The sequence below is a fragment of the Cherax quadricarinatus genome, chromosome 34 (genome assembly GCF_038502225.1).
Source record: "Cherax quadricarinatus isolate ZL_2023a chromosome 34, ASM3850222v1, whole genome shotgun sequence".
In the NCBI taxonomy this organism is placed as follows: Eukaryota; Metazoa; Arthropoda; class Malacostraca; order Decapoda; family Parastacidae; genus Cherax; species Cherax quadricarinatus.
In genome coordinates this window covers 7,380,150-7,403,658 of record NC_091325.1, presented here as the reverse complement: position 1 = coordinate 7,403,658, position 23,509 = coordinate 7,380,150, and the positions used below count along the sequence as shown (strand labels likewise).

Here is a 23,509-nt window from a genome sequence, read left to right as displayed (position 1 = left end):
GTTTCCATTTTACACTCACTTGGCAGGACGGTAGTACCTCCCTGGGCGGTTGCTGTCTACCAACCTACTACCTACACTCAGTAAACTTATTCCCTTATAATTTTTACAATCCCTTCTGTCCCCCTTCCCGTTATATAAAGGAACTATACACACACTGCCAATCCCTAGGTACCTTCCCCTCTTTTATACATTTTTTTTTTCAACAAACCGGCCGTATCCCACCAAGGCAGGGTGGCCCAAAAAGAAAAACGAAAGTTTCTCTTTATAAATTTAGTAATTTATACGGGAGAAGGGGTTACTAGTCCCTTGCTCCTGGCATTTTAGTCGCCTCTTACGACACGTATGGCTTACGGAGGAAGAATTCTATTCCACTTCCACATGGAGATAAGAGGAAATAGACAAGAACAAGAACTAGAAAGAAAATAGAAGAAAACTCAGATGGGTGTGTATATATATGCTTGTACATGTATGTGTAGTATGACCTAAATGTAAGTAGAAGTAGCAAGACATACCTGAAATGTTGCACGTTTATGAGACAAAAAAAAAGGACACCAGCAATCCTACCATCACGTAAAACAATTATAGGATTTCATTTTACACTCATTTGGCAGGACGGTAGTACCTCCCTGGGCGGTTGCTGTCTACCAACCTACTACCTACACTCAGTAAACTTATTCCCTTATAATTTTTACAATCCCTTCTGTCCCCCTTCCATTTATATAAAGGAACTATACACACACACTGCCAATCCCTAGGTACCTTCCCCTCTTTTATACATTTATTAAACAAAAATGCCAACCACTCCAACACTATATCCCCCCTGCTTTTAACATTTCTGTCATGATCCCATCAGCTCCAGCTGCTTTATCCCCTTTCATTCTACATAGTGTTGATGCACCTGCCCCACACCCACATCCTGCTCTTCTCCATTGCTAAAAGATGTTATACCTCCCTTGCCAGTGCATGAAATTACCGCCTCCCTTTCTTCATCGACATCTGAAAATTTCTCAAAATATTCCTGCCATCTACCCAATACCTCCAGCTCCCCATCTACTAACTACCCTACTCTGCTTTTAACTGACAAATCCATTTGTTCCCTAGGCTTTCTTAACTTGTTCATCTCACTTCAAAATTTTTTCTTATTTTCATCAAAATTTCTTGACAGTGCCTCTCCCACTCTATCACTTGTGCTCTCATAAGCTACCTTTTTCTCTTTTATCATGCCCTTTACTTCATCATTCCACCAATCGCTCCTCTTTCCTCCAGCACTCACACTCCTATAGCCACAAACTTTTGTCCCACATTCCAATACTGAAGTATTGGAATGTGGGGAATTGGAATGCTTGCACTAGCCCACCTTTCTGCCAACATTTGCTTATATCTCACACTAACTTCAACCCCTCCACTACCCATGCTTGCACTAGCCCACCTTTCTGCCAATAGTTGCTTATATCTCACCCTAACTTCCTACTCCCTTAGTTTATACACTTTCACCTCTCTCTTACTGGATGTTGCCATTTTCCTTTTGTCTCCTCTACCTCTTACTTTAACTGTAGCTACAACTAAATAATGATCTGATATATCTGTTGCCCTTCTATAAACATGTACATCCTGATACCTACCCATCAACCTTTTATCCAGCAATACCTAATCCAACAAACTACTTTCATTATGTGCTATATCATACCTTGTATAATTATTTATTCTCTTTTTCATAAAATATGTATTACTTCAATTAAGGGATCCCCATTTTCATTTACCCCTAGCACCAAAAGTTTACCTACTACTCCCTCCACAACATTTTTACCCACTTTAGCATTGAGATCCCCAGCCACAAGTACTCTCTCACTTGGTTCAAAACTCCCCACACACTCAACATTTCCCAAAATCTCTCTCTCTCCTCTGCACTTCTCTCTTCTCTAGGTGCAAATAATCACTCCTGAAGAATTATTTTACATTACTAATTCAACAGGTCCATAATATTTAATAATAAAAATTCAAAGGCAATACACAGCCAGTCTCTTCTACCAGCAGGTGAAGATAAACTTGCAAAAAAAATCTTCCTATAAAGTCTGTACAAATTTTTTAATAATCTATCTGTAATTACTGTCATACATAACTGGAATGGCATAAATAAAGAATGGTGGATATATTATTAGAAAAAGAAAACAGTTCAACTGCTCAGTTCACTAATCTCTAGTTGGTACAGAATATTAAATTACTTACTCGTTCTTTAGACAGAAATGTATATGGGGTGATGATGTGCTTCCGTATGCACCCAGTAACCAACTTACGAAGTCTGTGTACCACAAGAGGTTCTGTGCAGGGATCATACAACATGACTACTGCTCCATGCTGCAACAAGATATATTACTTTTAGACCATAGAGCTTTATGCTTAAATTTAAATATTTTTTTTACAAGAATGGTATACAATACCAACAAGATTGAAAATCAGTAATTTTTTCTTTAATACCACCAGCAACCACTCAGGAAGGTACTACTGTCCTCCCAAGTGAGTATAAAGAGGAAGCATGTATTTTGTTTTACATGATGGTAGGATTGCTGCTGTCTTTTTTTTTGTCTCAAACATGCAAGATTTCAGGTACATCTTGCTACTTCTACTTACACTAAGGTCACTACACATGCATGTACATGTTTATATATACACACTCATCTAAGTTTTCTTAGATTTTATCTTAATAGTTCTTATTCTTATTGCTTTTCCTTTCATATCCCAGGGGAAATGGAATAAGAATCTTTCTTTCATAAGCCATGCATATTGTAAAAGTCAATTAAAATGCTGGGAACAATGGGCTAGTAACCCCTTTTCCCATATAGCTTACTAAAAAGAAAAAGAAGAAAACCATCATATTCCTGATGAGCTGTTGGAGTGTGAGCAGGGTAATATTTAGTGAAACTGGTGATTTTTATATAGCTGGACTTGAGTACTGGAAATGGGAAGTACCATGACTACACGTTAAAGAAGGGGTTTGGGATAATGGCAGTTTGGAGAGATATGTCATATACAGTATCTTTATATATGCTTCTAAACTGTTGTATCTGAGTGCCTCTGCAAAGACAATGATTATGTATGAGTGAGGTGAAAGTGTTGAATGATTAAAGTATTTTCTTCTTTCTTTTTGGGTCACCCTGCCTCAGTGGGAGACTGCTGACTTGAGGAAAAAAAAAAAAAAAAAACCCACCATCTCCCACCGAGGCAGGGTGACCCAAAAAAGAACCACCTCTTCTTTTTACATTTAGTAATTTATACAGAAGGGGTTACTGAACCCTTGTTCCTGGCATTTTTGTCGCCTCTTTCAACACATGGCTTATGGAGGAGGGATTCTTCTCAATTTCCTCATGGAAATGCTTATTCTATATACAATCACATCCTTCAATTGTACAGCAATGACACTGCTTAAATACTGTGTTTTCTTCACGAATCCTAATTGAATATTCTGAATAAAATGCATACCAAACATCTTGACACCAGAATAATGAATTAATCACGTAATGCTCTATGGCAACAACCACAGGACTGTCAAAACGGCAACAAAAGAGTCCCAAGAAACTGCTAATAAAACCATAAAAACCATCTTAGAAAACATCTCTATGTCACTATTTTAAACCAAACAGTCAGAAATTTGCTTTTCCCATCATACACTGAATGGGGCAGGATTTTGTTTTTTACACTGTGCACACTCACTCCACAGACCCATTCTCTAAAGTCTATGCCAAAATTTACCACTCACAGCACATTTCAGGGTGCTGTGCAAAAAACGTAGACCTAAGCAAATGACAGTGACATCAATAACATAGATCTAGATGGGTTAACACCCAACTAATTATTTACTGCTAGATCAAAATAGGCTGTGCGAAAAATGCAGATCCACACAAGTGACACTGGCATCAATAATGTAGATCTAGATCAAAAACAGTTAAAGGATTAACACCCATCAACTTATTAACTGTAAGGAATTTTTCCATACATTTCATACTGTATAGGATTTGAGTCCTGGACCTTCTTACTGAACTGACTACAATGACCAATGCATGTAAAAATTATTTACTGAAAACACATCTAGTACATGTAGTCTCTATGTCTTAACTAATTGTTATTACAGTGTTATAGTCTTAGAGAAGTTTTAAACCTGTAAGGATCATAAAATACCTGAAGAGTGAGAGGCAATCAAATTTCATCAGTGCATGGGGAGGGTAGCTTTAATTCCTAGAATGTAGAGCCCCTTACCAATGTCAAGGAACTTCCCTTTGATGGGTTAAAGCTATTCACAAATAAAAAAAAACTTACCTCTATATTGTGAAGCCATCTCTGAACGGGTACAAATTTATATTCTCCAAAAACAGGCCAAATGGGGCGATGTGGTCCAAACGTTGGCAAGCTCGTGTTATACATAATTTCACGATTCATGCAGATGTGTTCAGGAGTGTAATTCTGTGGTACATAAACACATTTTTCTACTGAAGGCAGACTATCTTGGACTGGTATTCGATGGTGCTTGGGGTCAAAACACGTGTAGTTGATGGGAGAGAAGTTCCAGTCTACTGTTAGGTTAACCTGCAGAGAAAATGAAATAATGTACTGTAACATTTCTCTAGCTAAAATAAAAAGATAACAGAAAGACTTGTTTCAAATTCATAATAACTAAGAGAATTTAAGTATCCACCATACCCGAGGGTGAACACATCTAAAGCTCAATTATTAAGTGCAGTGTAATCCAAAGTTAAAAAAACTAATTTTGGATAATGGCTAATGTAGTATTATTAAAATCTTTAAGACTTCGACGAAAGACCAAAGAGAGATGGGTGAGAGTCACTCACACCCCACTCCACCTACGTATACTCTCATTTTAACCTGTGTGTGTTAGAAGTGATCAAGGTCCCACAACCAAAGCATTTTCTAATAAATATGTTCTAGTGTTTGCTCACATCTTTTTAAACCAATTTGTTGGTATCTATCACCAAGGTTTATACCACAGTATTAAATGTCTTGTAGAAGACTTGTATTGTTTCTAACCAAGTTTCGTTATGGACTGCAGACTATGCACCCCAAAATATCAATTCACTCAGATTTGACACCACCAAAGAAATACATAGTTCTCAACTTCACTGCCAAATACATCCTCAAAATCTCCTCTACCACCAAACTCATTATAGCTACCACTGCCTTTACTATCAAAGACACGACAGACAATAATAATAATAATAATAATAATAATAATAATACAGCAGGACCCCTGTATCTTTAGGTCCAGTACAGTGAACCTCCGCCTTACGATATTAATCCGTTCCCGAGAGCTCATCGTAAGTGGAAATTATCGTTAGCCAAATTAATTTTCCCCACAAGAAATAATGGAAATCAAATTAATCTGCTCCTGATGCCCCAAAGTATGAAAAAAAAAATTTTACCACATGAAATATTAATTTTAATACACACAAACTGAAGAAGACATGCACAATTACTACTCTACTAAGAATAGAATACATGACACTTACCTTTATTGAAGATCTGGTGATGATTGATGGGACGGGAGGAGGGGAGTGTGTGGAAATTATTGTTTAGAAGGGGAATCCCCTTCCATTAGGACTTGAGGTAGCAAGTCCTTTTCTGGGGTTACTTCCCTTCTTCTTTTAATGCCACTAGGACCAGCTTGAGAGTCACTGGACCTCTGTCGCACAACAAATCTGTCCATAGAGTGCTGTACCTCCCGTTCCTTTAAGACTTTCCTAAAATGGGCCATAACATTGTCAGTGTACAGGTTGCCAACACGGCTTGCAGTAGCTGTGTCAGGGTGATTTTCATCCATAAAGGTTTGCAGTTCAACCCCCTGCCCACATTTCCTTAATCTCTCTTTTCAGTTCCATACTAATTCTCACCCTTTTTACCACAGGGATGGCACTAGAAGCTTTCTTGGAGTCCATGGTGACTTATTTTGCAGTTACAAGCACTAAAAACACTGGGATAATGTGAAATGTACCTAAAGTATGCATAGATGCAACCGCACTGGCTGGCTTGTAAACACTGGCACTGAGGCCGCATGTGGGACGCGTCCCGGACGAATCACGTAAGGCAAGTTTTTTATCGTGAGGCCAGGCAAAATTTTTGTGTTCAAATGCTTCGTATGGCGGATTTAACGTAACACGATGCGTTCATAAGGTGGGATCCACTGTATCTGTGGTTTACTGCAGCCCAAAAGTAACCCTTAATTTTGCTTAATAACGGCATCAAAGTGCAAAAGTAGTGACGAGGGAAGTTCTTCAAAACCTAAGAGAAGCAGTGAAAATGTGATAATTCTTCACTTATTGTGCTTAATTTATCAGTTAAAATTTATAATAGGTATGCATAGGACTTATACATATTGTTCACAACAATACATGGTTTTGGTATCCATGGTAGGTTCTTGGAACTCGTCTCCCATGGATACGGGGATCCTACTGTACATTAAACTGTATAATGGAAATGGGTGTTAATTCAGTTTAATAAATGGATAGAGGTTGTTGTTCAAATTCTAAACTAATTTTAAATACATATGTATTAATTTTCTAGTTACTGCAATAAAGAATAAGATAAGATAAGATAAGATTTCGTTCGGATTTTTAACCCCGGAGGGTTAGCCACCCAGGATAACCCAAGAAAGTCAGTGCGTCATCGAGGACTGTCTAACTTATTTCCATTGGGGTCCTTAATCTTGTCCCCCAGGATGCGACCCACACCAGTCGACTAACACCCAGGTACCTATTTGCTGCTAGGTGAACAGGACAACAGGTGTAAGGAAACGTGTCGAATGTTTCCACCCGCCGGGAATCGAACCCGGGCCCTCCGTGTGTGAAGCGGGAGCTTTAGCCACCAGGCCACCCTAATGTTTTATGTTTTATTTAGGTTTCAAAATATATTTTAAAGCTTTAAATCAACAGTATTATGAGTGTTGGATATTTTAGTTTCATGTTTATGAAAACTGGAAATTATTCAGGATTTTATTTTTCTAACTGAATTCTCATAATGTCTTTATCAGATTACTAAATATATAAACCGATTCAAAAATTCTGTTTTATTTTTTCAATTTGCAAGTCACCAGACGAGGCTGGCCCATACTTGGCACTGGAGTAGATAAACTCTTGGAACTCATCAAAAGGATCTCAGAGGAATTAAGTCATTTAATATTTATCCTTCCTGGGTTATTTAATATCAATTAAACAATAAGCATTCCTTACATATTGAACATAGTTATCAATTTTAAATATAAAAAAAATTGAAAGAGTATTGGTATCCACCTCAAACAGAGTACCAGAATCAGCAAAAATTCTGAAATAGTCCTATTCCTAGTCTACCAATGTGTTGGTATTTTGTACCATTATCTACCTACATACTTAAGTAATGAGACCACATGTTTCTGTTTAATTAAATACCTTGCCATTATCACACATTGAACTAGGAATTCCCATTACAACTCCATGTTTATCATCCTTTAAATAGTCTGGCAGGTCAGCTGGAATATTCCCTTTTCTGGTTAACTCCTCAGGAGGATGAGGAAACCATCGGCCATGCCAGTTCTCAATGGGCTCCACCTGAAAAAAATATTAAGATCAAAATGTGCACGTATTAAGGCAATAAAATGCATATTTTTAAAGAAAAAAATATAACTAATAATCAAACAAAGTATTATTACTAAGAGAGCCCTTGGTCCAAAATATTAAATTTATATACTCAACTTCAGCCAATTCATGCTAATACAGGTGCCTTTCAATCTACGATGGTTGGACTCGATATTTCAACTTTAGAATGGTGCAAATGCAATTACTTTGGAGATGAAATGTAAGATGATTACCCAGCACGAAGGCAGCAAGTCCGTAACTTTTTTTTTTTTTTTTTTTTTTTTTTTAACAAGTTGGCCATCTCCCACCGAGGCAGGGTGACCCAAAAAGAAAGAAAATCCCCAAAAAGAAAATACAGTGGACCCACAGTTAATGATATTATTTCATTCCAGAAGTATGTTCAGGTGCCATTACTGAACGAATTTGTTCCCATAAGGAATATTGTGAATTAGATTAGTCCATTTGAGACAACCAAACACACATGTACAAACGCACTTACATAAATACACTTACATAATTGGTAGCATTGGGAGCTGATCGTTAAGCGGGGGTCCACTGTACTTTCATCATCATTCAACACTTTCACCTCACTCGCACATAATCACTGTTTTTGTATTCATTTATTTATTTTTCAATACTGGTATTTAGTTACTGAAATTATTTATTTACTTACTCAGTGATAATAGTTATTTAGCATATATTCATATTCAACTTTTGATATTTTTTATTTCTGAATTACAATGGGTTCGTCTGAACGTAACCCCATCTTTGGACAAAGATGCCTATTATGATACGAGCATGCTTGTAGAATTAAATTAACCTTTAAACTGTGGCATACCCCCAAATAAAATTCCTGTGGGGGGGGGGGATGACTTAAAAAAAAAAAAAAAAGTCTTTACTTTTCAAAGAATGAAAGTGTATTTTTTTTATTTTTAATTTAATAAGACCAAAATGAGTGGAATCTGATAAAGCCTTACAATTTTATAGTGTGTTGAAGTTGGAGGAAAATGATCACTCATTAATTGCTTTAATGTTTAACACTGTGCACATTAGTTTCTTATGAAATTAGACGTTTTAGCACTTCAAACGTGGGGAAATGCTTAGCCCGATATAGCTCCTTGGAAAATGCGGTATATGAATGGTATAATCTTTTTTTTACTATTTTGTCTTCTAATGCTATGTACAAGGAATACTTATAATATTACAATTGTTTCAAAGTATAATACTCCTCAAAACATGGAAATAAATCACACTGTTTGACTTTACTGGGTTATCCTAGGTTCAGCATATTTAGTGTGCCTTGTAGCTGAATTCCACTGTCAGGATCATGAAATTTTAATAAATTTGGAATGAATACATCATCTTTGTGCCACTTACACACACTTTGTTGGTAGTGAAGCTGGTGAAGGAATACCACCACCTTATTTCACTGCTTACTTTTGCTAGTTAGACAAACTAGACTGTCAGACACACAGTCATCACCTGTATAGTTAACAATGATGTAATGTGTGGACCCTACTGGCTTTAGATTTTTTTAAAGTATAAACAGATTAAAGACCCATAGAGTTGTGAAGAGGTTAAAAATACTGGCAGGTGGCAGATTTGAAGACAAGAAAAATGGTGCCTACTAGTAAGTTGGACACAGTCATCAGGAGCGTACTTACTAGTGCATCAGACATGGTTTAAAGGGTAATTAGTTAATTATATGTATATATTAATTCAATTGTGTTTCACACTATATCTCAAATTTATCTCGGCATTGCAAGCATTGTCCAATTTGAAGTTTAAATCATAAAAATTACCAAACCCAAAATGTCATTTAGCACAGCAGAGGAGAGAGAAGGAACATATCTCTAAAGTGAGAGGTGTAAGATAGTGTTCACAATGATAAAATTAGACTATGCCCATGAGGTGTGGTGTCAAAATCTGTAAAAATGTAATAATAATAATAATAATATCTTTATTTACTACAAGTACATGATTGTGTGAATGAGGTGAAAGTGTTGAATGATGAAAGTACAGTGGACCCCCGCTTAACGATCACCTCCCAATGCGACCAATTATGTAAGTGTATTTATGTAAGTGCGTTTGTACGTGTATGTTTGGGGGTCTGAAATGGACTAATCTACTTCACAGTATTCCTTATGGGAACAAATTCGGTCAGTACTGGCACCTGAACATACTTCTGGAATGAAAAAATATCGTTAACCGGGGGAGCACTGTATTTTCTTTTTGGGGATTTTTTCTTTCTTTTTGGGTCACCCTGCCTCGGTGGGAGACGGCCAACTTAAAAAAAAAAAAAAAAAAAAAAGTACAAGGTATACAGGCCTAGCTGACATTAATGACATACTACTATATTGAAAGCCTCTTGTTATGCTGAGCATTTCAGGCAAATTAGGTCAGTTTTGTCCCAGGATGTGACCCACAACAGTCAACTAATACCCAGGTACCCATTTTATACTGATAGGTGAACATGGACGGCAGGTGTCTTATGGAAACACATCCCTAATGTTTTCCAGCTGTACCGGAGAAGAAAAAAAATACAGGAGGGCCCCGCTTCATGGCACTTCGCTTTACAGCAATTCGTTAATACGAACATTTCAGATCATGTATAACCAAAAATTCATTTACATGGCTCCCAGATTTGCTATTACAGTGTCCACATACCACTCTGCTGTCATTCTCTATGTGGTCTGCATCTCTTGATTATGTCCAGAAACTTTCCACAATTTCAAGTGCTTTAAAGTTATTACATATTTTATACATACTCGGATAATTGAACTTATGTGTACTTGTACATAAATGAATTTACACACTGATGGCATGCAGGTACACATTAAAATCACTAAGATTATCTCACTAGCACTGAAGATGCAATAAGCATAATAATAATAAATAACTGGGGCACTTTAAACGTCATATATGTTGTTACAGACAACTTCATTAATCCATCTATATTTTTTCAAAATTATACAAGAAACAGGCTACATATCATATAAATGTAATACAGCATCTCCTCACTTAATGATAGAGTTCCGTTCCTAAGACCAAGCCGTTAAACGAATTCGTCGCTAAGTGAGGAGCATACTATAATTGTAGAGAGTTTGTGCCAACCATCGTTGATTTTGTTTTAATGTCGCCTTTGCACCATTTGTAACATTTCTGGTATATTCTTAAATGCTTGTACAGTAGTGTACTGTATATTGAAATGAACAGAATAGAGGAAATCAGCTCTAATATACATTATTTAGACATGAATACTGGTCGTAAGTCTGAGGCATCGGTAAACAAGTACTTCGCTAAGTGAGGAGAGGCTGTACATACAACCATAGTAGAAGAAATTGACAAATATGAGACTGGGTAGCCAGGTGGCTTGTAGGAGTGACAGCAAGAATTACATTTTCTGTAGTCCATCTAGTCCAACACAAGAGAAGCTGTGTACAGTACAGTATTACTGGGGGTAACTGTAGAAAAATATTCCTTTCACATGCCTTTGCTCATAGCATCATTCTCTCTATAAATGGCGTGTTGCATGAGAATGGAGGCTTTGCTGTTATTTATTCTACTGCACCAACGTGAAGACAACTTGTACACAATGTAAGGAATTTGTATTGTGGGGTAAAAGCTGCACAAACAGATCCATAATGCAAAATGAATATGAGCAGTAACTAGACAGGTACTAATATGCATCCATTTGACCTTCCAACACCCACTCACTCTGTTTAGATTCTCCGTGTCTCTCATTCTCTCTCTTTTGTGGTAGTTTGTGAAGGTAGTTGTGATAAAAAGAGGAGTCGTAACCCTCTTACTTTAAATGCCAAGTTAGAAATTATTAAACCCAGTGAACAAGGTATGTCGATGGCAATAAACATAATAACAATAATAATAATAATAATAACAATCAAGAGAGTGGTGAAGCAATGTAAAAAGAGAGCAAATGAGAGAGTGGGTGAGATGTTATCAACAAATTTTGTTGAAAATAAGAAAAAGTTTTGGAGTGAGATTAACAAGTTAAGAAAGCCTAGAGAACAAATGGATTTGTCAGTTAAAAATAGGAGAGGAGAGTTATTAAATGGAGAGTTAGAGGTATTGGGAAGATGGAAGGAATATTTTGAGGAATTGTTAAATGTTGATGAAGATAGGGAAGCTGTGATTTCGTGTATAGGGCAAGGAGGAATAACATCTTGTAGGAGTGAGGAAGAGCCAGTTGTGAGTGTGGGGGAAGTTCGTGAGGCAGTAGGTAAAATGAAAGGGGGTAAGGCAGCCGGGATTGATGGGATAAAGATAGAAATGTTAAAAGCAGGTGGGGATATAGTTTTGGAGTGGTTGGTGCAATTGTTTAATAAATGTATGGAAGAGGGTAAGGTACCTAGGGATTGGCAGAGAGCATGCATAGTTCCTTTGTATAAAGGCAAAGGGGATAAAAGAGAGTGCAAAAATTATAGGGGGATAAGTCTGTTGAGTGTACCTGGTAAAGTGTATGGTAGAGTTATAATTGAAAGAATTAAGAGTAAGACGGAGAATAGGATAGCAGATGAACAAGGAGGCTTTAGGAAAGGTAGGGGGTGTGTGGACCAGGTGTTTACAGTGAAACATATAAGTGAACAGTATTTAGATAAGGCTAAAGAGGTCTTTGTGGCATTTATGGATTTGGAAAAGGCGTATGACAGGGTGGATAGGGGGGCAATGTGGCAGATGTTGCAAGTGTATGGTGTAGGAGGTAGGTTACTGAAAGCAGTGAAGAGTTTTTACGAGGATAGTGAGGCTCAAGTTAGAGTATGTAGGAAAGAGGGAAATTTTTTCCCAGTAAAAGTAGGCCTTAGACAAGGATGTGTGATGTCACCGTGGTTGTTTAATATATTTATAGATGGGGTTGTAAGAGAAGTAAATGCGAGGGTCTTGGCAAGAGGCGTGGAGTTAAAAGATAAAGAATCACACACAAAGTGGGAGTTGTCACAGCTGCTCTTTGCTGATGACACTGTGCTCTTGGGAGATTCTGAAGAGAAGTTGCAGAGATTGGTGGATGAATTTGGTAGGGTGTGCAAAAGAAGAAAATTAAAGGTGAATACAGGAAAGAGTAAGGTTATGAGGATAACAAAAAGATTAGGTGATGAAAGATTGAATATCAGATTGGAGGGAGAGAGTATGGAGGAGGTGAACGTATTCAGATATTTGGGAGTGGACGTGTCAGCGGATGGGTCTATGAAAGATGAGGTGAATCATAGAATTGATGAGGGAAAAAGAGTGAGTGGTGCACTTAGGAGTCTGTGGAGACAAAGAACTTTGTCCTTGGAGGCAAAGAGGGGAATGTATGAGAGTATAGTTTTACCAACGCTCTTATATGGGTGTGAAGCGTGGGTGATGAATGTTGCAGCGAGGAGAAGGCTGGAGGCAGTGGAGATGTCATGTCTGAGGGCAATGTGTGGTGTGAATATAATGCAGAGAATTCGTAGTTTGGAAGTTAGGAGGAGGTGCGGGATTACCAAAACTGTTGTCCAGAGGGCTGAGGAAGGGTTGTTGAGGTGGTTCGGACATGTAGAGAGAATGGAGCGAAACAGAATGACTTCAAGAGTGTATCAGTCTGTAGTGGAAGGAAGGCGGGGTAGGGGTCGGCCTAGGAAGGGTTGGAGGGAGGGGGTAAAGGAGGTTTTGTGTGCGAGGGGCTTGGACTTCCAGCAGGCATGCTTGAGCGTGTTTGATAGGAGTGAATGGAGACAAATGGTTTTTAATACTTGACGTGCTGTTGGAGTGTGAGCAAAGTAACATTTATGAAGGGATTCAGGGAAACCGGCAGGCCGGACTTGAGTCCTGGAGATGGGAAGTACAGTGCCTGCACTCTGAAGGAGGGGTGTTAATGTTGCAGTTTAAAAACTGTAGTGTAAAGCACCCTTCTGGCAAGACAGTGATGGAGTGAATGATGGTGAAAGTTTTTCTTTTTCGGGCCACCCTGCCTTGGTGGGAATCGGCCGGTGTGATAAAAAAAAAAAATAACAATCACTCTGGGGCACTACAAATATTGTATGTTATGTTATTATAGACATCCATTAATTCATCTATAACTTTTTTTTTAAAGGTAAGAAACTGCTACATATCATATAAACAAAATATATACAAATGACCGTTATATTACATGGTTTTATTTGGCACGTTTTGGTTATTGCACTATTGAAAAATTGCGGCACAATTTTAAACAACACTTCATAAAACTAACTTAACACTGTTCAGTTTGTGGGAGGGGAAAAAATTTGGAGTGTCGCCTGTGGGATACTTCTCCTATTATGTTTGCGATTGAGTTTAGATCTTTTAATTGCCATGCCTTGTATCTGCCAAGCAATCATAGCACCCAGCAGGCATACAAGTGTTGCTGAAAGTGGCAAGAAAAGGTTTAAGCATTTCAGTCTAGGAGTTACGAAGAAATCGAGATATTAGACAAGCTTAAGAGTGGCTCACATGTGGTGGATATAGTGAGGGCCTACGGCCCTAATGAAGAGTCAGTTCATACAATTAAAAAGAATGAGGTGAATATATGAGCTTGTGTAATGAGTAACCCAGGATGTCATCTCATGAAAAGAATGACAAATAGATCACAACAAGTAAATAAAACTGAAAACTTGTTGCTTGAGTGGATTGAACAAAAAACAAAGAAAAGTGCACCACTTAATTTCATCTTAATTAGGGAAAAGGTCTTACAGTTGTTTAAAGCAGTGTGTGATAAGGAAGGCCTGAAAGAGTGTATGTTTAGCACAGGTTGGTTCTACAACTTTAGGTTGTGTAATAAGTTACATAATATTAAGTTTTCTGGTGAGAGTACCTCAGCTGATCATACAGCAGAAGTAATTCCCCTGCTGAATTGCAGGAAATTATTTCTGAGGGTGGCTATGAACCACATCAAGTATTTAATGCTGACGAGACAAGTGCTTTTGAAATAAAATCCCAACAAGATCTTACATCAGTAAGCAAGAGAAAAGTACACCAGGCTTCAAGACAGCTAAGGATTGCTTCCCTTGCTCCTTTGCGGTAATGCGTCAGGTGATTTCAAGTGTAACCCATGGTTATTTACCGTTCTAAAAATCCTCATGCTTTGAAAGGTCTAGATAAAAACACCTTACCAGTAATTTGGAGGACAAACCAGTCACTGGTTTTCCCTTGCTGGAGAGTCAGGTTCAGGAAACTGTTCAGCTGGCAAGATTACCAGGTGATGGTTTTGAATATATGAATGAAGATGAAGTGAATGAGCTGTTAGATGATAATGATGAAGACAGGAGTCCAGAGGAAATGTTGGCAGAGCTCAATGCACAGATACAGGGGAGCCACATAACACAAGATGAAGAAGAACCTGAAGAAAAACAGTTAACATTGCAGCAGTTATGTGAGCAGTTCCATGTTGCTGCTAAACCAGCAGACTTTTTCACTGAAGAAGACCCTGACAAATCCAGAAGCAGTACTTTGAAATGGGGTCTAGACAAGCTGATGATGCCTTACTGTCAGCTGTATAATGTACTACAGGGTAAAAGAGCCCAGAAAAATCCATTACAGAATTTATGCACTCTCCAATACAACCATCGCCTTTAGTACCAGAACCTCTACCATCCACTTCTGCCGACAACCAACAACCATCTACCTCAGCCCAGTAGGGCCAAACCATGCATCTCCACTCTCTTCACAATCATCCACAAACACCAGTACCCACAATTTAAGGTAAGAAATACTATTATTTCTATTGCATTTGTAGTCTTAAGCAGTAAAAACATAATATATCATGACAATGAACTAAAATTACATATTCACTTTTATTTTTGTAAGATTTGTTGGTCTAAAAAAAAGTTGCTTGGCTTTTTGGGGGCTTGCAGGAACATAACCCTATTTTTCCCATAAGTTCTTCAGTTTATCTAACACGGCTTTACCTAATATGGCGTTTTCAGGAACGTAACTACCGTGTAATGTAACGGTCTACTGTACAATCATGGTAAAACAAACAATTGTGAGGTATAGTAGCAGGCCGGGCTACCACACCTGACTTGTTACAGTAGATACTATTCCCCTCTCGCCCTACATTAAAACTACAAATGTTTTAAGGTAAGTAATGAGTGTACTGCATGTGCATTTTACTTTATTTTTTAATGCATAGTTCTACTAACTTAATATATGATAGTGTAAATATCTTACTATGCATTTCTTCTTTCAACACACCGGCCGTATCCCACAGAGGCGGGGTAGCCCAAAAGAAAAAACGAAAGTTTCTCCTTTTACATTTAGTAATATATATAGGAGAAGGGGTTACTAGCCCCTTGCTTCCGGCATTTTAGTCGCCTCTTACGACACGCAAGGCTTACAGAGGAAGAATTCTGTTCCACTTCCCCATGGAGGTGTGTATTTATATTTAAAAAAAAAAAGAGGGGCGATTCACTTTACAGTGGTAGCCTGGAACTTAACCCGCTATGTTAGTGAGGTCTTAGCTGATAGGACAAGGGATATAAAAACTACATAAAGTACTTTCTGTACAGGATTATAAAAGTATGAGAAAATAAAAGACTTCTTTGCACCATTAGCACAAAGCAAGAGGCTGCAACTGCAAACTTAGGAAAAATATAGTGCCAAAAATATAAAAACATTTTCTCCTCAAACAGTATTAGAATAATAAAATGTGTTATAAGAGGTAACAAGTGCTACTAAAGGATTTTCTCTTAACCCTTTGACTGTTTCAGGCCCCTCTCTGAAACTGTCATTCTATGTCGCTCAATTTTTGAAAAAAAAAAAAATTATTTTTTCTTATGAAATGATAGAGAATCTTTTCCCGATGGTAATGACACCAAAAGTTCGAAATTTGGTCGAAAACTCGTGGAATTATGCTCCCGCGAAGTTAGCGGTCTCGGCGACATATGCGTATCGGCGATTTCGCCGACTTTGAGCCCAATTTTCAGCCAATTCCATTGTTCCAGTTGACCAAACTCATAGCTATTTCTTTAGAACTCCATTTTATCTATCAGCTGAGTACAAGAAACCTCCCATTTACTAATTTGGACTACCCAATATGGTGGTCAGAAATTGGCAATTTGGCCAATTTCACGCAAAATAAAAAAGATGCCAATTTCAAAATAGGGTCCAGAATAAACAAGGTAGACATTCGTGGCACTAAAATAACATATGCTCTGTTCATTAGTCACATCTCTAGGCCCCTCTTATATTATTATTGCTTTCTATTTTGATTTTTTATTCATACAAAAAAATACAAAATTTACTGTTATGCAGACGACTGCATTATTGTAAAAATGGTATAAATAATATCAGTGCACTAGTGAAAGAATATTAGACTCCCCAGTTGACGTGTATTGGACGTGTGGTGTGATTTATGTACTCTTGAACATTGGTAAAAATCGAACATTTCCGCTACTTTGAGCTCAGTTTCAAGGTCGTTTTCATCGTAAAAGTAATGAAAATCATCTCTATTTCTGTAATATGTTTTCCATTTTATCACCTAAGACCATGAAAACGCGAATACAACGATAAATACTATACGAAAATACACCTCAAAGTCGGCGTTTTATTCCAAAAAAACGATCAGAGTTTTTTTTTTTCTCATTACGCAATGTGTGCTGCAGGATTTTTTTTATGTGGTGCACACTGACCACACAGACCCATTCTCTCACATGTGGGCCTACCAGCTTTCTCCCGCTTGATTTGAAGCCGCTAGAATTATTGAGTATATATACGTCAGAAACATTGGCTCGTAAGACGTATTTATACGTCGAAAACAGTCAAAGGGTTAATGATTATACGACACCATGAACAAAATTCATGACATGCTTGCAGGTTATTCAGCATTTTCTTTAGCAGCATCATTAGCAATCTTCTTGGGTGCTGTGGGTAATAACGTTACAAAGGGTAGGGTGGAGCAGGGTGGTAAAGACCTAAAATACCTAGGTGGACAAGACAAACATGAAAAGATGGCAGTGTGACACAGCATGGGTCAGGTACCTGGACAATATGTAAGTTGTCTGTGGCATCTCAGAATGTTTAATTAAAATTTCTCATATTTCACCCTAGGATTCAAACTAACAAAAATGTGTCATGCTAAGGCAATTGAGGATATCAAAATATAACTCACATTGTATTGTGGTGTAAACTTGTGATGTTCAAAAACATTTTAAATATGTCTACTGCCCTTAAATTTATAAATACAGAAACTTTGATGCCAGGTAAACTAACTTGAACGTCAGTTTCATCCTCCCCAGCACTTCGTGCTTCCTCTTGTCTTGCACGATCTTCAACAGTCTTCCAAAGTGCAGATTCAATGTCATTAAGTATCTCTCGTTCACCTCTCTGTAGCACAGGTTGGTCATAAACGTCAGCATCTATCTCATTCAACCAGTTTGTATCATCTTCGAATTTTCGAGGTCCAGGATCATCTGAAAAATTAATATTGCTTTAACAAAAGGATCATTCTGAAAAATTACAGATAATGAAAAATCCAACCCCCAAATCAAGAGTAAAAGACTTAGATATTAAAACTAGCTAAAAAACTAATAAATAAAAAATATTACAAAGTAAAAAAGTTAATCATTTTCCCTTCTGAGGTAGTGGAGATGTCACATTTGAGAGCAATGTGTAGTGTGAATATTGTAAGGACAATTCAGAAACATAGAAATTAAGACAGTGTGGGATTACCAAGGGTAAATTCAGAGAAAGGAGGAGGGGTTATCAAAGTGATCTGGGCATTCATAGGAGGTATAGGATGATGATGAGGGTGTATAAATCCGGGGTGAAAAATATGAGGAGTAGGGGTATCCCAGAAAAAGATGGTGGGAGGGGGTTAGAGGAGGCTTTGAATTTTAGGGGCATGAGCATCCAGGAGGCTACAAATAGGTAATTAAATGCATGTATTTAACTTCACAAAAAATATTACATTTAAATAAGCCTATCTCTATTCCCACTGCCTAAAAAATCTGACAATGACATTATAACATCTACCAATCCAATAATACAGTATATACAATACAGTAAATGCATTCAGCCCATCTTTTTCTTGAATAACTATTCATTGAAGTAACATTTGACAGACTACAGAACCAAACTAATGCAAATTTTAGGAAAAGTTTTACTCACAAATTTTATTTACTTGAAATGAAATTTGAAGGAATTGTTTTAGTAAAACAAATGCAGTGAGGGATAGATATATGAAATACAGTATATATAACTGCACTGATTATTACAGACTTCAAAATGAATTTCATTTCATGACTTATCTCGTAGCTAACACAAACCTGGAACAATATAACCCATGTCAGTTCCTGGAGGGAACACAAGTCTTGCATGAGCCAAACTAATAAACAGGGCGGCCAAAGAGGTCCACAACACAGTCGCCATCTGTAACACAAAAGTTGCTAGTATATAGATGATACAATGCATGTATAATTGCCAATTATAAAATCAACAAATACAGTGGACCCCCGGTTAACGAACTTTTTTCATTCCAGTAGTATGTTCAGGTGCCAGTACTGACCGAATTTTTTCCCATAAGGAATATTGTGAAGTAGATTAGTCCATTTCAGACCCCCAAACATACACGTACAAACGCACTTACATAAATACACTTACATAATTGGTCGCATTTGGAGGTGATCGTTAAGCGGGGGTCCACTGTACTCCCCAATTATTGATAAATATAATGCAGATAACCAAAAGCACTTATGGGTCATTGTGATTATTATTAGAGGAGGGTCCCGCTTGACAGCACTAATGCAGCGGTTTTCAATTATATGTCCTTCTTTATTTATTCAGACATCCTACAATAAAATATATTCACCACTCACTATAAGCTAAGGATGAAAACACTTTAAGGTAAGTAATGTGTGCACTTATATGATAGTATAAAACTTGCATTTGAGAGCAAAAAAAGGCTATGTTCCACTTTACAACAATTTTCAATTAAAAGCAGTTGCCCGGAGCCTAACCTGTTAATTATATAAGCGGGGCATGCCTGTATTATAATTATTATTTAAAGGAAGCCATAAATCTGTTAGGGGTCATTCAGCAGGTTGGTCATAATGGGACGAATGTTCCATCAAAGAAATAGAGGTTAAATATACAGATGTTTCTACAGACTGCTGTTAAGCTGTTTAAAACTAAGTATACAGTCGACACATTAAAGTGGTTTAACCTTGAATAACTTGGCATAACCAAAAAAATGAGTTTATATTTAGGTATATATACATACTGTATACACAGTTAACATAATGCAATTTGTTACAATGGTCTTGGAGGCACATGTTATGGAAACACAAAATAATACAACATAGATATAACCTACAGTAAACCTATAAAGAAAAATAACAATGTTTTATTTCCACTGAGGTCTTCTTTACTATGTATTTTATTTAGGCCTATGTATGCCATCTTATGTTTAACACTTCAGAATACTATACTGATAATTTTCATCTAAATCATTGAACTCGTGTCAGCATGCAATGTCCACATACAAATAAACATATGTTCACCTCTCGGACCTCGGTGTGTGTGTGTGTGTGTATATATATATATATAATATATATATATATATATATATATATACTGATATACACACACTTCTTGGTGTATATATACTAGTCAGCACCTTGGAGCAGGCCTTTACCTATGATATACCTTTGAAGAGTTTCTGAGAGTTAAACTACTCTCAGAGCCCGGCCATGGACTAGGCTCGTCTGGTGCTGTCCTGCTCAACCAGGCTGCTGCTGCTGGAGGCCAACTGCCCCACACATCCATCACAGCCTGGTTGATCTGGCACCGGAGAAGATACTTGTCCAGCCTGTCCATCTGTCCATTAATTGCAACTATACATGTTGCAGGAGAAAATTTACAAAGGCGTAGGCAATATTTACTGAAGCATCACACATTATTGGTGAAAATGGCTGTTTCAAAATAAAGAATAAAGATAATTGGTTAGTAAATGGGGTTTAAAGACTATCGACTACAACTTAAGTCATTATGGCTGCATATAACCTTCTTCGCCACTAGACTAAGAACACTTTAATTCCTAAAATGGAAATTAAATTGAACTGTCAGCATAAATACGCTGAGAGACATACACCTTTCAGTGTATATATTGTATTAACACAACTGTAACTACACTAACATATTGAACGTCAAGGACTGGAAGCTTCCGTTTCTTACGTAAAATCCTTCATAATTAACCAAACCAGGCCCTTTCGAGCATTGATTCAACTCGCAACTCTGAGGCCACAACATACAGAGTACTTCAGGAATAATTAACCAGTGATCAAGGTAAACACAGGTGAATAATGCAAGTTTATTTACCTTGAGGAAGAAGAACATCCCACTTCCTCGACCCCAACACTGTACTGAACCAGCGGTTACACTCCGGTCACACTTCTCTTCCCTGTGACTGTTATGGCTTATTTTATCGTTATATTCATGGGGAAGAGCTAAACCTGTAGGGTAATGCAACAGCTATGAAACTGGGAACTAATTAGGTTTAATTCGTGGAAGGAGGAGCAAGAAGTGTTATTTTTAATGCCTGACTTGGGAAATAAATTTTCTCCCGAATTTTCTCCTTAAAGGTCAAGGGATAAATTGATCATTAAATAAATATATTTTGGAAATGTCAATCTTTTAAAATAAATTTGCAATGAATGACAGCAGGAAAGCCATAAATAGCATCAATTTAACATGCGTATAGGTATTTCCATTTGGAATGTATTAATACTTCACCGTTAATTTAAAGGAAATTTAAAGGTAAATAGAAAGAAAGAATTAAAGGGAAGGTTAAGCGAGCAAACACGTGAGACATTTTACTAGGAAAACTTTGGATCCTGGGACCTTGTTTACTCCTTGTTGGAGAAATAAATATTTTGTTCAAATTATTAACCCCCGGAGAGTTAATAAACCATTCAGAATAATCCAATAAAATCACCCTCGTTAAGATAAGATTTCGTTCGGATTTTTAACCCGGAGGGTTAGCCACCCAGGATAACCAAGAAAGTCAGTGCGTCATCGAGGACTGTCTACTAACACCCAGGTACCTATTTGCTGTAGGTGAACAGGACAACAGGTGTAAGGAAACGTGTCGAATGTTTCCACCCGCCGGGAATCGAACCCGGGCCCTCCGTGTGTGAAGCGGAGCTTTAGCCACCGGGCCACCGGACTATCTTACTTCCATCGTGTCCTTGAATCGTCTCCCCAGTATGCGACCCACAAGAGTTGGCTAACATCCTGGTACCTGCTTCCAGCTAGGTGAACAAGGGTAGCAAAAGAAAGACTCGGCGAAAGCAAAAGACTCGGCAGACGATGCAACATCCCTCCAAAGAAAAGCAGGGGTGTCACTAGCACGTTACCAGACAACACAATAAGTGTCAGGGCCCGAGACTGTTCAACTGCCTCCCAGCATACATAAGGGAATTGCCAATAGACCCTGGCTGTCTTCAAGCAGGCACTGGACAAGCACCTAATGTCGGTACCTGACCAGCCGGGCTGTGGTTCGTACGTTGGATTGCGTGCAGCCAGCAGTAACAGCTTGGTTGATCAGGCTCTGATCACCATGAGGCCAGGTCACAGACCGGGCCACGGGGCGTTGACCCCGGAACTCTCTCAGGTAAACTCCGGGGTAAGGAAACATGCCCAACATGTTCATTCGTCCGGGAACTGAACGCTATTAATAATAATAAATAATCTAATTCTATAATTAGATGTACAAAGTAAACAGATCATAGCTGACATCAATGACATACTACTATACAGAAATCCCTTGTTATGCAGAGGATTTCGGAAATTAGGTCAGTTTTGTCATTGATGTTAACTGTCTGCATACGTTGTACATGTACTAGCAGAAATAAAGATTATTATTATTATTATTATTATTATTATTATTATTATTATTATTATTATTATTATTATTATTATTATTATTATTATTGAAGGAAAGAGTGACCAACGTTTAAGCTTAAGTAAATTTCATTTAATCTTTGAATATATAGCATAAGGTCATGTAGACGTAATGGGTACATTAGGTAGATTTAACATAGAATAGCCCAATAAAATAAGTCACTGACGTATTTCTAATCACAAGAGACATTCTCATTTATTTCACAGAACACAATGTGTTCTATAAAATCAGCAAGTTAAAACTTACAAACCCCAAAATCAAGATGAGGATTTCTTTGAGGAAACACATCAGCACTTAAAGCTTAAAGCTGACCAGGTGTATTCTGCAGCTATTGCACAGAATCCAACAATCTCAGGTTTATTAACTTGACTGTAAACTTAAGAAATCTGCACCTAAACAGCCGAAAACCCAAAATATTTTATATTTTATGAGACGCATCAGTCATTGAAAACTAATGCCAGGTATTTAACAGAAAAAAGGGTGTACCATTTCGAAATAAAAACTGACACTTACACACTGTAACAGCAACATTCTTCCAAGTAGGAAACACGAGTGTTTAAAATCTGCTGCCAGCCGGAAGAAGCTTTGTAATGCTATCGTACGGAAACCAAAATTTGGGACGGCCCATATAAAACTGAGCATAAGGCACCTGTACACCTTAATTGTTACATAAACCTTGAACAACGATTCCGCCTTTATTTCAGAAATAGTGTAAAGGTAGAAGAAACGGACACTGAATTTCATGTGGCTGCAGTGTGTCGGAGGACGCAAAAGAGCTAATCTTGGATGTTATCTACAGGTTTCCTAACATGATAGTGACCGTGGTTAACTTCTATAGGACGAAATTGCTAAAAGCACCTAGCATTTACTTCATCACACAGGATGGCTTCCTGTCATATTCTATCACACAGGATGATTATCCTGTCATGCTCCATCGAACAGTATGGTTATCGTGTCATATTCCATCACATAGGATAGTTCTCCTGTCATACTCCATCAC

At 37.6% G+C, this 23,509-nt stretch overlaps 1 protein-coding gene across 2 annotated transcripts in view; it reads right to left on the bottom strand.

Annotated features, from left to right (window-relative positions):
* LOC128693743 (uncharacterized) overlaps nucleotides 1-20,985 on the bottom strand; it is a 35,964-nt gene extending 14,979 nt beyond the window's left edge. The window contains exons 1-6 of one of the 2 annotated variants that reach the window (XM_053783594.2): nucleotides 20,925-20,985; nucleotides 18,875-18,977; nucleotides 17,820-18,019; nucleotides 7,428-7,586; nucleotides 4,312-4,578; nucleotides 2,227-2,355 (exon numbers count right to left, since the gene is read on the bottom strand). In XM_053783594.2, coding sequence (XP_053639569.1) covers nucleotides 2,227-2,355; nucleotides 4,312-4,578; nucleotides 7,428-7,586; nucleotides 17,820-18,019; nucleotides 18,875-18,977; nucleotides 20,925-20,942 — 876 coding nt within the window. In that variant the 5' untranslated portion in view covers nucleotides 20,943-20,985. Of the gene's footprint in view, nucleotides 1-2,226; nucleotides 2,356-4,311; nucleotides 4,579-7,427; nucleotides 7,587-17,819; nucleotides 18,020-18,874; nucleotides 18,978-20,241; nucleotides 20,679-20,924 lie in introns of those variants that run through there. The other variant, XM_070091138.1, reaches the window with a different exon arrangement.
* Nucleotides 20,986-23,509: the final 2,524 nt, after the last annotated feature.